This window comes from Crotalus tigris, unplaced genomic scaffold, assembly GCF_016545835.1.
Source record: "Crotalus tigris isolate CLP2741 ecotype Arizona unplaced genomic scaffold, ASM1654583v1 scf7180000018125.1543573, whole genome shotgun sequence".
NCBI lineage: Eukaryota > Metazoa > Chordata > Lepidosauria > Squamata > Viperidae > Crotalus > Crotalus tigris.
The window spans coordinates 615,788-628,457 of record NW_024096837.1 but is presented as its reverse complement, the minus strand read 5'-3'; the positions used below and the strand labels follow the sequence as shown (position 1 = coordinate 628,457).

Here is a 12,670-nt window from a genome sequence, read left to right as displayed (position 1 = left end):
CATAATAATAATAATAATAATAATAATAATAATAATAATAATAATAATAATAGTTGGAAGGGACCTTGTAGGTCATCGTTATTGTTATTGTTGTTAAGCAGATCACCGCAGGTCACTAATGAGGATATTATGTGGTTACTATTTGGCTTCCCCATTGACTTTGCTTGTAGGAAGCTGGCAAAGGAGGATGCAAATGGCAAACATGTGACCATGGTATACAGCAACATCAGCTGAGCCCCAGATCCTGGAAGCAAACTAGCAGCCAATGTAGCTTGTGTAACAGTGGTATTACTCTAGGGGGCCTCCAAAACTGTTCACACCGCTGCTTTCTGTATGAATTGTAGCTTGTAAATACTCTTCAAGGGTAGCCCCATGTAGAACACATTACAATAATACAAACAAGAGATAACTAGGGCATGAGTGAATGAGCATAGGGCCTCATGATCCAGGAAAGAGTACAAGTGGTACACAACACAAAGTTGTGCAAAGGCTCTCTAAAACAACAACAACAAAACAAAACAAAACAAAAATAATAATAGTAATAATAATAATAATAATAATAATAATAATAATAATAATAATAATAATAATAATGTTGGAAGGGACCTTGGAGGTCATCTAGTCCAACCCCCTGCTCAGGCAAGAAACCCTATACCATTTCAGACAAATGGCTGTCCAGTCTCTTCTTAAAAACTTCCAGTGTTGGAACATTTACAGCTTCTGGAGGCAGGTTGTTCCACTGGTTAATTGTTCTAACTGTCAGGAAGTTTCTCCGTAGTTCTAGGTTGCTTCTCTCCTTGATTAGTTTCCATCCTTTGCTTCTTGTCCTGCCCTCAGGCGCTTTGGAAAATAGCTTGACTCCCTCTTCTTTGTGGCATGTCCCCCCTCGTCCTTCTCTTCATTAAACTAGACATATCCAATTCTAGCAACTATGACTGCCACGTGCTCCTTGAACAGGAATCATATGGGAAAATAACCCCTCCTTTCTCTATTACCCAATTATCTGAATTCACAGGACTGCTTCTGCTAATTGTACTTCCCCTTAAAGGAGAAGCTATCAAGCAACCTATTCCAGAACATGGCTGATGGAGGAATTTGGCTTTAAAAGACACATAAATACAGCATAAAGAGTTCAAGAAGTTAAACAATACTTACCAGACAGACTCCATGAATTCTGGATAAAGAGTTTTATAATCATTGTCAAAATCAATCCACCGCCCAAGCCTTGTAACACTGGTCTGAAAAGACATTAAATACAACCCACATCACAGCTCAACACAGCATGGACATAGCATGTATGCATAATTACTTTTTGTTTGTTTCTGTTAAAGAAAAGAGGGGAGACCAATTTTCTTTGGTGGTAAAACGAAAATATTTTCAGGAACAACTTTGTTTTGAAATGTTAAAAAACAAATTCCACAAGGTATGCAGAGTTTGCAGAATCATGCTATATTGCAGCATAATTCTTGAGAGAGGAATAGAATGGTGCCCAATGCTCTTGTCGTGCTGAAACTATTACAAAAAGCATTCTGATGCCATAATAATTAATACCCAACAATCAGAACTCAATGAAACTGAACATGGATTAGGAATGCATTGCTACAGACTTGGGAAAAAATAAAACAAAAACATTATATAAGAATTCCAATGTGGTTATTCCCAAAAGAAGCTCTGAAATACCCAAACCTACTGGATATAAATAAGATAATTAGATACAAGGAATTAGTAAATGAACAGGGAAATCTGAAAACAAAACAAGAAATGGAATAAGATATAGGCAGAGAGATTGACTGGTGGACATTTACACAAATTCAATCTAAATATACAGAGGACAAAAATTATATGAAATACAAAAAGAGCTGCAAGAATTGGATAAAATTATACATGGAACAGAAATTAATTAGCAATTTATACAAATATCTATTGAGATATAAAATGGAAGATGAGATTGTCAAAGACACAATGATTAGATGGGCAAAATTTTTTGGATATAATACAGAATTGGAGAAATGGGAAAAAATATGGGAAATAAGCATAAAATTGACTATGTCAGCAGCATTCAAGAAAAACCAGTTGAAGATATTTTACAGATGGCATCTTCCACCAGCAAAGCTTGCCAAGATGTTCCGGAACAATTCACCAACATGTTGGAAATGTAAAAAAGTACATGGAACATATTATCATTTATGGTGGACATGCCCAGTTACGAAAAAATACTGGACTATAATAAGAAGATGGATCGAAGAAATAATAGACCAACCCATAGACTGGAAACCAGAGATCTTTTTGCTGGGTCTTTTAAACAGAAAACATAGTAAAGAAATACGGTATTTAATTTTACATATAACAATGGCAGCAAGAATAGCATATGCACAGTTCTGGAAAAATGAGAATATACCATCAGAGGAAGAAGTGATAAGAAAAATCCTGGACTGTGTTGAGATGGACAAATTAACAAAAGAGATAAAAGAAAAGGAAGACACAGAGTACTATCTAATATGGAACAAGTGGTATGACTGGTTGGAGACTAGAAATAATAGAGGAGAATAAATGTGGAAAGGTCAGAAGTGAAAATGTGTATATAATAAAGTATAATAATAATAATATGTATCACTCTTAGTATGAAGTATGAAGGAAGAAAAATGCAAATAAGAAACAACGGGGCAACAAGGACAAATATTCTAAAGAAGAATAAGGGGGGGGGAATGTAAATATAGAAGATTACCGTTACGAAATCGCTGTTAAAACAAAGGGGAGGAGTATATACTGTGTGTGTATGTGTGTTATATTTTGTTTTGTTTTGCTGGTTTAAAAATAAAAAAAATTAAAAAAAAGAAACTGAACATGGATTTTTAACAACTGGATAATTCTATGCAACCAGAGGTTTTTGATGTTTTTCTCTCTCTCTCCTCTCTCCTCTGTGTGTGTGTGTGTGTATCTGTGTGTGTCTGTGTGGTGTGTGCCTGCAGACGTGCCTGCACAGTTTAAAATTTAGCAGCTTATGATTAGCTTTTTAAAACAGGGAGGACTACAAAAATAATCAGTCTCCTATTCAACATTAACAATCCATCCAATTTAAGCTATGCTTTTTGAATCAGCTAATCAACATCTAAACTAGGATAAAGAATAGAAAAAAACCTGTAATCTTCTTACTTACTCTCCATTCTTGGGAATACCTCATCACAATTCCTCGACAATTGCGGTTGTATTCTGCGATCCCCATTTTTGCAACATCTTCTGGTCCTTTGATGCCTAGTGCTTTGTCAATTTCATACTCCTAAAGAAATGAAAAGCATGATTTCTTGAACGAAAAACAGAATAATCAGATAGACAGACAGACACAGACAGAATTAATATAGATAAGGATGGATGGATGGATGGACAGACATACAGATGTCAGAGAGACAGTAAAACCTGCTAAGTATAAACAAAATAATTTTACCATTTTTTGCAAAAAAAAAAAAAAGGCTGCAAACACACAGGTCACCTAGCACATAGCTTGTATAAAAGACTAAGCTAAGTTCAGACTGCATAGCAATTTGACAAAGCTGAAATAACTACAAAATCAATAACATTTTATTTTTCAATCCAAAGACCTTTAAGAGTGATCTTTGCACTGTAATAACAAACATATTGTAACAATGTCCTGCAATGGGTTTTCATGTTTATTATTTCTAGATCATTAAATTATTATTAAATTATTAAATTTTACACATCATTAACAAAGATATTTATATTGCTTCAATCTGATTTTTAAAGTTACCTCTAGTCAACAATATATAAAATGCGGAAACAGTATATTAATTGTAATATTAATAAACTCAACCTAGTATTATAAATATGATACATCAACCCACACTACAACATTCAACATGCAGTATCTTATTCCGCAGACATTCCACTAATCTTCAGAGGCCTTCCAAAATAGCCAGGTATGCACAGGGTTTCAAAATGAGAAAGAGACCAAATGCTTCTACAAAGGGAGCTCGCTTTTGGGTACTCTCTGATCAGATATCCTTTATGCATTAGGTGGGAAGATTCTATCTGAAATAAGCAGACTTAAGCAGAATACAAATCATGGGTGGAATGGATTCCCATTCCTTCACCTGAACTTTCCCTAAATTCCTTACAGATGCCCCTAAATGTAAGCAGAAAGTTGGTAAAGTATCAGGAACAGATAGTAAGGGCTGGGCATGATGGATAGGAGAGTAATGTAAAGGAATATTAAAAGTCATAAAAGCAGTGAAAATGTTACCCAGTCTGGTAACGAAATGTCTGCAAGCAAACAACCAAGCTCAGAGAACACCAAGAACTCCACAAGGTCATAAAAGCCCTATTATGAAGCAGTGGATGTAGCTGATCCTTCCGAAGTTATTTTTGAGGAACAAATTGAAGCACTAATTGTAAACAAATTTCAAAGTAGTCCTTTAAAAGATTTATTTTTTCCAACCTACAAAATTATTATCAGAATGAGGACTCAAACTCTGACTGAACTGGCTCCAGAAAGTAGGATTGCCTTTGCTATTTTTATAGAGATTGAACTGACACCAAGGCAATTAAGTCAGCCTTTCTGTGATGAAAACAAGTCAGATCAATGATCTCTATCAGTGTAGTTACAAAGCTTGAATCAGATGACAATAGATAACTAAAAGAATAATATATAGAAACAAAGATGTTAAACATACCACAGGCAAACCATGGCAATCCCAGCCAAATCTTCTGTCAACGTGAAACCCACTTTGATGAGCAAATCTAGTTACTATGTCTTTAATGGTTCCTGCAAGTATGTGGCCATAATGTGGAAGCCCTGTGGCAAATGGTGGACCATCATAGAAGGTAAACCTAAGAAGCAAAAAAAAATAAAAATACATAGCACATATTTAGAAGCAGACATCTTTCACAATTTAATCAGCTTTTTTATTATTATTTTGAAGAAGTTTTTAGGTTTTTAATTTGAGAGCCAAAAAAAAAATATTTGAGTTGTATCACACAAATTCAGATATTAAGCTTCAAAAGAAAATAGCTATGAAGAAAGATATTAGCTGTGGTCTGTTTATAAAAGTTATGGGAATCTAGGAATGTACTGTCTTACCTAGGTCTATTTTTGGACTGTTTGAGACATTCTTGAAAGCAATTAAGTGTGTTCCAAAGCTGCAGTATTTTCTCTTCTTCTTCTGGAAAGTTTATGTTCTCTGGAACTTGCTGAATCATCCTCTTCCTACACGAAACAAAGCAATATTTAAAAAGTTAAAATATCTCCAATTGCTGCATATCATCAAGTAAATTTACAATAATTCAGAAATGTATTTCGAACAGCTGCATCACAGAAAATGTCTAATCAGAATTAGGCCCTACTGTATATGGAATTAATTACTGACTATACATTCTTTCTTATTACCTTTCTCCTGTAATGTTTAGGGCTGCAGTTCCCAAAGTGAGCTAGCAAGTAATAGCGTTCTGGTTATATATTATAAGCAAAAAAACTGGAGTAAAGTTTTTAAAACAACAATACTGAATCTGTTACAAGGACTCTGCTGGCAATCTATCTGCATGTACTATAATACAAAGCCAGCATTATTCATTGTAAATATGCACCATTCCATTCAAAATCAGTAGTTATGAATAAACAAATGTATTGATAAATGCTGCATAATCACTCCAACTTGGCTTTTCTAGTGCAGGGCATTGCAACCAGTGGTACGGGTACCACCTGTGGTACATTGGCATCTGGCAAGTGGTACGCGATCATCCTAGAAAAGTGGTAGTGGGGGGGGGGAGAATGAGCTGAACCGGTGGCAGCACCGCACAAGCCTGAGCGAGAGATGGCTGGAGCTGCAGGGCTGTCAGGGCTCAGTGGAAGTGCCAGGATCAGCGCCAGGATCCAGCTGGAGCTCAGCACTGATCCTTGTGCTTCTGCTGAGCTCTCAAGAAGCGCCAATCAGCTGGAAAGCAGCACTGATCCTGGTGCTTCTGCTGAGCCCAGAGGAAGCGCCAATCAGCTGGAGTGTTGCATCTCCAGAGTCTTGTGATTTACATTCAGATGCTTGGCAACTGATTCATATTTATGACGGTCACAGTGTCCCAGGGTCATGTGAATTGACCAAAACATGCTGCAACCACCCATCAGATGGGGGGAATAAAAACCAAACACCTCCCACCCCAACCCCGCTGCCAATCCTCAACAGAAATGCTCACAATAATGAAAACCTCGGACAGGAGGAAGAGCACCGCCGGGTGGGCAGGCAGGTGTCTTACTCAGCTGTGGCCTGGGAGGCACTTTTTTCAGTGCCATTGTAACTTCGAACAGTCACTAAGTGAACTATTGTATGTCGAGGACTACCTGTACTTTATCACTTTTTTCCTTTTTTGGGTTTGGAGGGGTCATCAAGTTTTTGACACCTTGCTAGGCGACTTGGTGGTACTCGGATGTTGCCATATCCTAAAAGTGGTACAATGGGTGAAAAGGTTGAAAAGCCCTGTTCTAGTGAGTAGGAACACACCTATAAGCAACAATCTGCCCATCTAATGATTCTATGCACCTCTAGAGTTCCATCCACATGTGTTGCTAAGATGCTGATATGATTTGTCACTGTTTAACACCAACATTCAGATAACAACATATAAGGCCAAATAAAACTGCCATAGGTTTCCCCCACATGAATACTCAAGTTGTTCACATGCTTTCTAGCATGACAGTACATACTGAAAATTAGCTAGGTCCACTCACTTCTACATCATGACCCCCCAATAACAAGAACAAGTCCAGGCATCAGCTGCATGTTTCAATACTAAATAAAACCAGGAAATCTTAAGCACTTTTTTTTTTTTTAATTATTTCATGCAAACTAGAATTCCAGGCCTGTCACTTTCAAATTTGCCAGAAATTGGTAGCAAAAATCAAAGGCTGACTTCATATTCCAATTTCTTAGAAAACAAATAAGCCAGGTATTCAAGTTGAATGCCAAACATATCACAAACGAGTAATGGAAATTTCCTGTTTTATTGAACATTTGCAATGACTTTAGCACTGCATATCAAAGCAAACATGATATTCTTCCCACAGCATCCCTTCATTATAGTTTTTAGATCTACTGGTTTGGTCTCAAATATCCTCATGTTGCTTACTGAAAATATGTTTTTCCCTTCCTGAAAAAACAAAACAAAAACAAAAAAACCCAACACACACAGGCACAGCTCTAAGTGATTCACTATTCTTGCTGCAGTAAAGAACTGCACCTGTAACAGGAAAGCAATGTAACAATGACCGGGCTATGGAGGCTGCTAAAATATCAAACTCCATGCATATGCCAGAGTATTTATTTTTGGCCCATTTGTACCAACTGAAACACTGTACTGAGTCAACAGTATTCAGTAACCACAAGGCACATTTTAAATATATTAATCTAATCTAATACAATACAATAAGTTAAGCATTTTGTACTTTAGTGGAACATTTGACATTTTGTGTGTAGGTTCGGATGAGTGTGGGTGTTCCTGGGTGTAGGTGTATCCATTAACCCCTTGCACCACTTTTCCCGCAATCTAATATGTCAGAATTTAATTCCCATAATTTCCAATCGGCATGAATAAAGAATTTAGGAATTGATTTAGCAGAAGGTCACTACTGTACTCTATTGGATTCTCAATAACGAATGAAATTTCAGCTTTTCTTCAACTGTATGAAGAGAGTGTTCGATTTTTTTCTAGAAATTCGGCCAGCGCCCCATAGCACAACGGCTCATCAGCAGTTTTCAATCTACCTTGCGCGACAAGGGGCTTCTTAACAGACGGCACAGATAAAGAAAAAGACTGCCGCCGCCGCTGCCCCCTTCCCCGCCCACGCCCCCTCTCCCTGCCTGCTTTCCCAAATGCTCCTCCAGTAGAGACACCAATCGCCTCACCTGCCTCTAGGCCTAGCAGCAGCTGCACCCCGCGACCGGCTAGAAATGATGCAACCCAAGAGCAAGAGAAAGCATGACAGGAAGTCGAAAAAGGAATCCACGCCTATCGCGGCTGATCCAATCTCTCCGACCATAGGCTGCAAAGAAGGCGGCCCCGGATTGGGTAGGACAAGTACCCCCAGCAACTGTAACTCTCAGCCAAGGGAACAGGACATAAAGCGGCGGCGCACGGCTCAAATGCGGCGGCTCCTCCTTCCCTTTTCCTCGCCCAGGAAAACCAGTTCGCGCTGAAGAGGAAGCGGCGGAACCGCATCTGCCGGGGCCGCGTTAAAAGCGGCGAGCAACGCGGCAGGTGGAACCTGGAGACATTCGGAGCGTTTTTGGCTGAAAGGGGAGAGGGGAGGGAGGGAGAAGAGGTCTCGGGTTTCGGTCACATCATTTCACCATCCTGATTACCAGCGATCCAGTGACAAGTCTTAAATTCTGTGATTTATCCCCAAATACAGTTGGTTTAGTGACCGTCTGAAGTTACAACGGCATTGAAAAAAGTGACTTATGACCATTTGTGTTTCACATTGCAGCATCCCCGTGCTCACGTTATCAAAGTTCAGATATTTGGCAACTGACTCATATTTATGATGGTTGGAGTGTCATGTGATTCCCCTTTTGTGACCTAACCAGCAAGGTCAGTGAGGAAAGCAGATTTACTTAACCGTGTTACTAACTTAACTGAAGTGATTCACTTAACAGATGTCTCACTTAGCAACAGAAATGTTGGGCTTGTTTGTGGTTGTAAGTCGGAAGAACTACCTGTATAAAGTGCCCATTTTCTGGATTGGTATTTAGAGAAGTGAATGTTATTCCAATTTCCACAATAAACATAAGCTGTAAAGAAAATAACACTAAGGGGGACTTTGCCATATGGAAGTGATTATTGTACAGGGAGGCTGTACAATATTTTCCTTGTACCAATTTTCAATGCATTTAGTTATTAAAAAAACCCGTTTTGTTTCAACCACCATCAGATGAAATGAAAAGAACACAATTTTTGTCTTTCCTTCATTGTGATTACTTGGGTAAAGAAGTTCATTGCATCACACATTTGTCTAGGGTTCTTAACTGTAGTTTGTTTCAATTGACCCAGTATTAGGCTAGCATACTATCTTGAATCATCAAGTAGCCAAACAAGCTTCTCTTGCACAAGACACAGACAAAAATGTGGTTCAGCTACTTTATGATTCAGTGTTTCTTTTACTTAGTGCCAGTGTTTATTTCTAACTATAAAAGCTCGTATTTGTTTTTGTCTTTTTTTAAAGTACTGTACTGAGGTTTAGGAAAAAATAATCTCTCCTGGAATATAACACTTGACTGAGAATTTTAACAATATTGTAGAGAATTTACAAGATCAGCATCAAGTACTGTAGAAACCTTGTCAAAAAATAAATCTAGCCTTATTTGTATAAGTCATCTGACACTCTTTAAACCATGCTTTTGCTAGATACATTTGCTATTTTTCCTGATTTCTTTACATCAATCTCATTTTCTAATTGCTGGAACAAGCAGTCTATGACTTATATTGGTATTTAATTTTGCTCTAAAATAAACTTCAGAGGTTATATCTCTCTCCCTGCATTATTGTTGTAAAATTTCTTTTATCAGAATTAGGTGACTTATTAAAAGATTTCAAAGTAAATTGTGCATTACTGGATGTGTGTCTATTATCACCATTAGAACATTTTTCTGTGTGCTTGCACATACATGGAACTACCAATAGAGGGTATATTCTGAAGAGTTGCTATGCGCTACTGTCATCCGGAGTAGAGTATTAACATTTCACTATATTATTTGCCTGCCATAAACTTATTTATGTCAGCACTTCCTGATCTTCTCCATTTATCATTTCAGGACAAGGAAATTTTGAAATGATAGAATTATTTCCATTTGCAATATTTTCAAAATATTTAGCTGTTCTAAACATATTTTTGTTTCAAATGCAGTCATCACAATTCAAATATAATGAGGTTTAAAATTTTTATTTTAAAAATTGTCTTTTCTTCAAGGAATGGGGAAAGGATGGTTAACAGAGATGGGCATGATTAACATTTTAATGGTGATGTGGAGCATTTGGACCAAACATATACCTATCAGCAGGTGTATATTAAATTTGGCTTTTCCTAAGCTGCTGCAGAAAAAGCTGTAGTTTCTTTAAGGTGCTATGGAAATGTATCCAAGTGCTCCATATTCCCTTTCTTCCTTCAAGTTCAGATTGCTGCCCAACCAAAATGGCTTTAATATGACACTCAAGACTAAAACTTAACTCCTATACCTCACAGGCCAAATATTGTACCATGCTAAATTTAATTATCTTATGCAAGTTTTGCTTGTTTTAATATGTGGTAGAACTGGTTCAATAAAAAGAGAGGACACTTCTTGCCTTATAAATGGTTTAAAAATAAATATATGTCTAAGACCTCAGAAGAGTAACCTCAAGAGAAATTAACAGTGTATTTAAAAATGCCAGATATATAAATGCACTGTAAAAGCAGTGATGTAATAAAAACAAAAGCAGTCATTGAATATAAAAGAAGCAGTCATAGTTTTTAATCATTGTTAGCTTCCTCCTACAAGCAACAGAAAGTTTGAATCATGAGGAGTGCAATTCTGAAACAATTTCTGTGCTTGTGGTTCATTTAATCTACGCACTTGAGGTAAGTACAGATAATGGATAGAATAAAATAGCAATATTTTTGTAGCAATAAATGCTTTTGATTCAACCAGTTTTCAAGACATTGCTTAGTAGAAGAAGATGGGAAGACATATACTACATTCTCCACTTTCTGATTGATAAATAAAGGGACTTAACATTTTGCACACAGTTATATAATTTAGATACATAAATGCTTCCTGCTATAGTCTTACAATTTATATATTTTAAGTTTTTAGAAAATGCTGAAAGCTGCTTTGTTACAGAAAAGGCCTTCCAAATGTTAATTTCCAGTCTTTCTGATAAGAGTACAGTGTGCACTCTGCTTTGGGGGAGGAATTAAGACAGAATAGTTATAGCACTTAGACTTATATACGTGTTTTCCTGAAAACAAAATCCACCCAGAAAATAAGCCCTAGCCTGATTTTTTGGCGTGCACCTAATGTAAGTCCTACCCCCAAAATAAGCCCTAGTTAAAAGCCATCCCACCATCTGGTTGCTGACTGCCACAACGGGGCAGGAGAGAGCACATCACACCAGTGCTGCCACGAGGTGAGGCAAGGCAGGTGGGAGTACCTCAGGACCCCCGCAATCAGGTGACTCCCTGCTCAACGACCTCCCCTAGCCCGTTCAATGACCTGGCTGCCCACTTGCCTCTTCCCTTTTACTCCCGAGCCAGACTGCCATGCTACAGAGGATGGTCAGGGAAGGCTTGGTCACCTTATCCAGTCCCTCTCCAATGTTTCAGAGCCAGGAGGGAGTGATGGTGAAAGGCTCTGCCACCGCTGCGCAATAGCCATGTCTGCTGCTGGACAGGCTTTCTTCAGTCCCGGCCACCTCTGCTTCACTCTGTAGATCACCTACCTGGCGGCAGCAGCCTCCTCCTTCTCCACCAACTCTTCTATGGCTTGCACTGTGACCAGGCAAGACAAGCCTCCCTGCCACCTTCCTCCACCTGCCAGACACCCACCAAAGCTGCCTGCCTGCTCCCTCCCACCATCTGCTTGCCCACGGCCGCAATGGCTTACAGGGTTTCCCAGGGGCAGACACTTGGGAGTGAGGGCAGTGCCAGTGGAATGCGCCTTCATGTGAGGAGAGCCGCGCGGACAAGCGGAGGCAGTCAAAGGACTGGGTGACACAAACCTCCTCTTCCGCCTCCCTCCGCCTGCCAGACGTGCAAGCTACGGAAAAGTTGGTGGAGAAGAGGCAGCTGCCGCAGGGCAGGTAATCTGCGGGGCAAAGTGGGGCAGCTGGGACCGAAGAAAGCCCCTCCAGACATCCCCCCAAAATAAGCCCTAATGGGTCTTTTGATCAAAAAAAATATATAAGACCAGGTCTTATTTTCAGAGAAACACAGTATCACCCCATAATGCTTTACAGCACTCTGGGAAGTTTACAATGTCAGCATATATTACCTCCAACAATTTGGGTCCTCATTTTACCAACCTCAGAAGGATGGGAGGCTAAGTCAAACCTTGAACCCTGTCAGGATCAAACTCCAAGATGGGAGCAGAGATTGCTGCAATATTGTATTCTAACCACTGCACCTCCAGGGCTCCTGGCTCATTGAAGTAATGCATTTTTACCACATAGTTTAAATAACGTAATCTAGCTAAGAAAACAGATCATCAAACAATTCAACCCAAAGTTCTCACTTGAGGTACAAATGACCAGGCTCAAATGATCATACTTCATATGCCTTATGCAAACCCTAGTTTTTTCTGGTCAAGGTGCTAATACTGGGAAATTTAGAAGGAAAAAAAAGAGGACAACCAGCAAGGTGGACAGGTGTGATTACAGGAGTGATGGGTGCACCATTGAAACACCTGAGGGACTAGGTTGAGAACAAATCATCCTACAGAAAGTCTATCTTTGCCATTGCTAAGGGTTGACCTGACTTTATGACACTGTTGAGTAATTGAGCTATATTCATTGCCTTTCCCCATGAGTACCTATAATATATATAATAATTATCAAGACACCATTGAAAAAAAAATCTGTACAAAACCACTTGAAATGAAAATGCAACTTTCCACTTCTGAGTCTTCCATTTATTCAGTTCAGA

General features: G+C 38.6%; 1 protein-coding gene and 1 non-coding gene across 2 annotated transcripts in view; both read right to left on the bottom strand.

The window, feature by feature from the left end:
- Positions 1-8,055, bottom strand: part of IARS1 (isoleucyl-tRNA synthetase 1) — an 80,168-nt gene extending 72,113 nt beyond the window's left edge. The window contains exons 1-5 of the mRNA XM_039348239.1: positions 7,902-8,055; positions 5,093-5,218; positions 4,686-4,842; positions 3,158-3,277; positions 1,156-1,238 (exon numbers count right to left, since the gene is read on the bottom strand). Of these exons, the coding sequence (XP_039204173.1) occupies positions 1,156-1,238; positions 3,158-3,277; positions 4,686-4,842; positions 5,093-5,218; positions 7,902-8,035 (620 nt within the window). The 5' untranslated portion in view covers positions 8,036-8,055. The remainder of the gene's footprint in view (positions 1-1,155; positions 1,239-3,157; positions 3,278-4,685; positions 4,843-5,092; positions 5,219-7,901) is intronic.
- LOC120310151 lies at positions 7,251-7,384 on the bottom strand. Its single transcript, XR_005557285.1, has one exon. It is a non-coding gene; the product is annotated as a small nucleolar RNA SNORA84 (small nucleolar RNA).
- Positions 8,056-12,670: the final 4,615 nt, after the last annotated feature.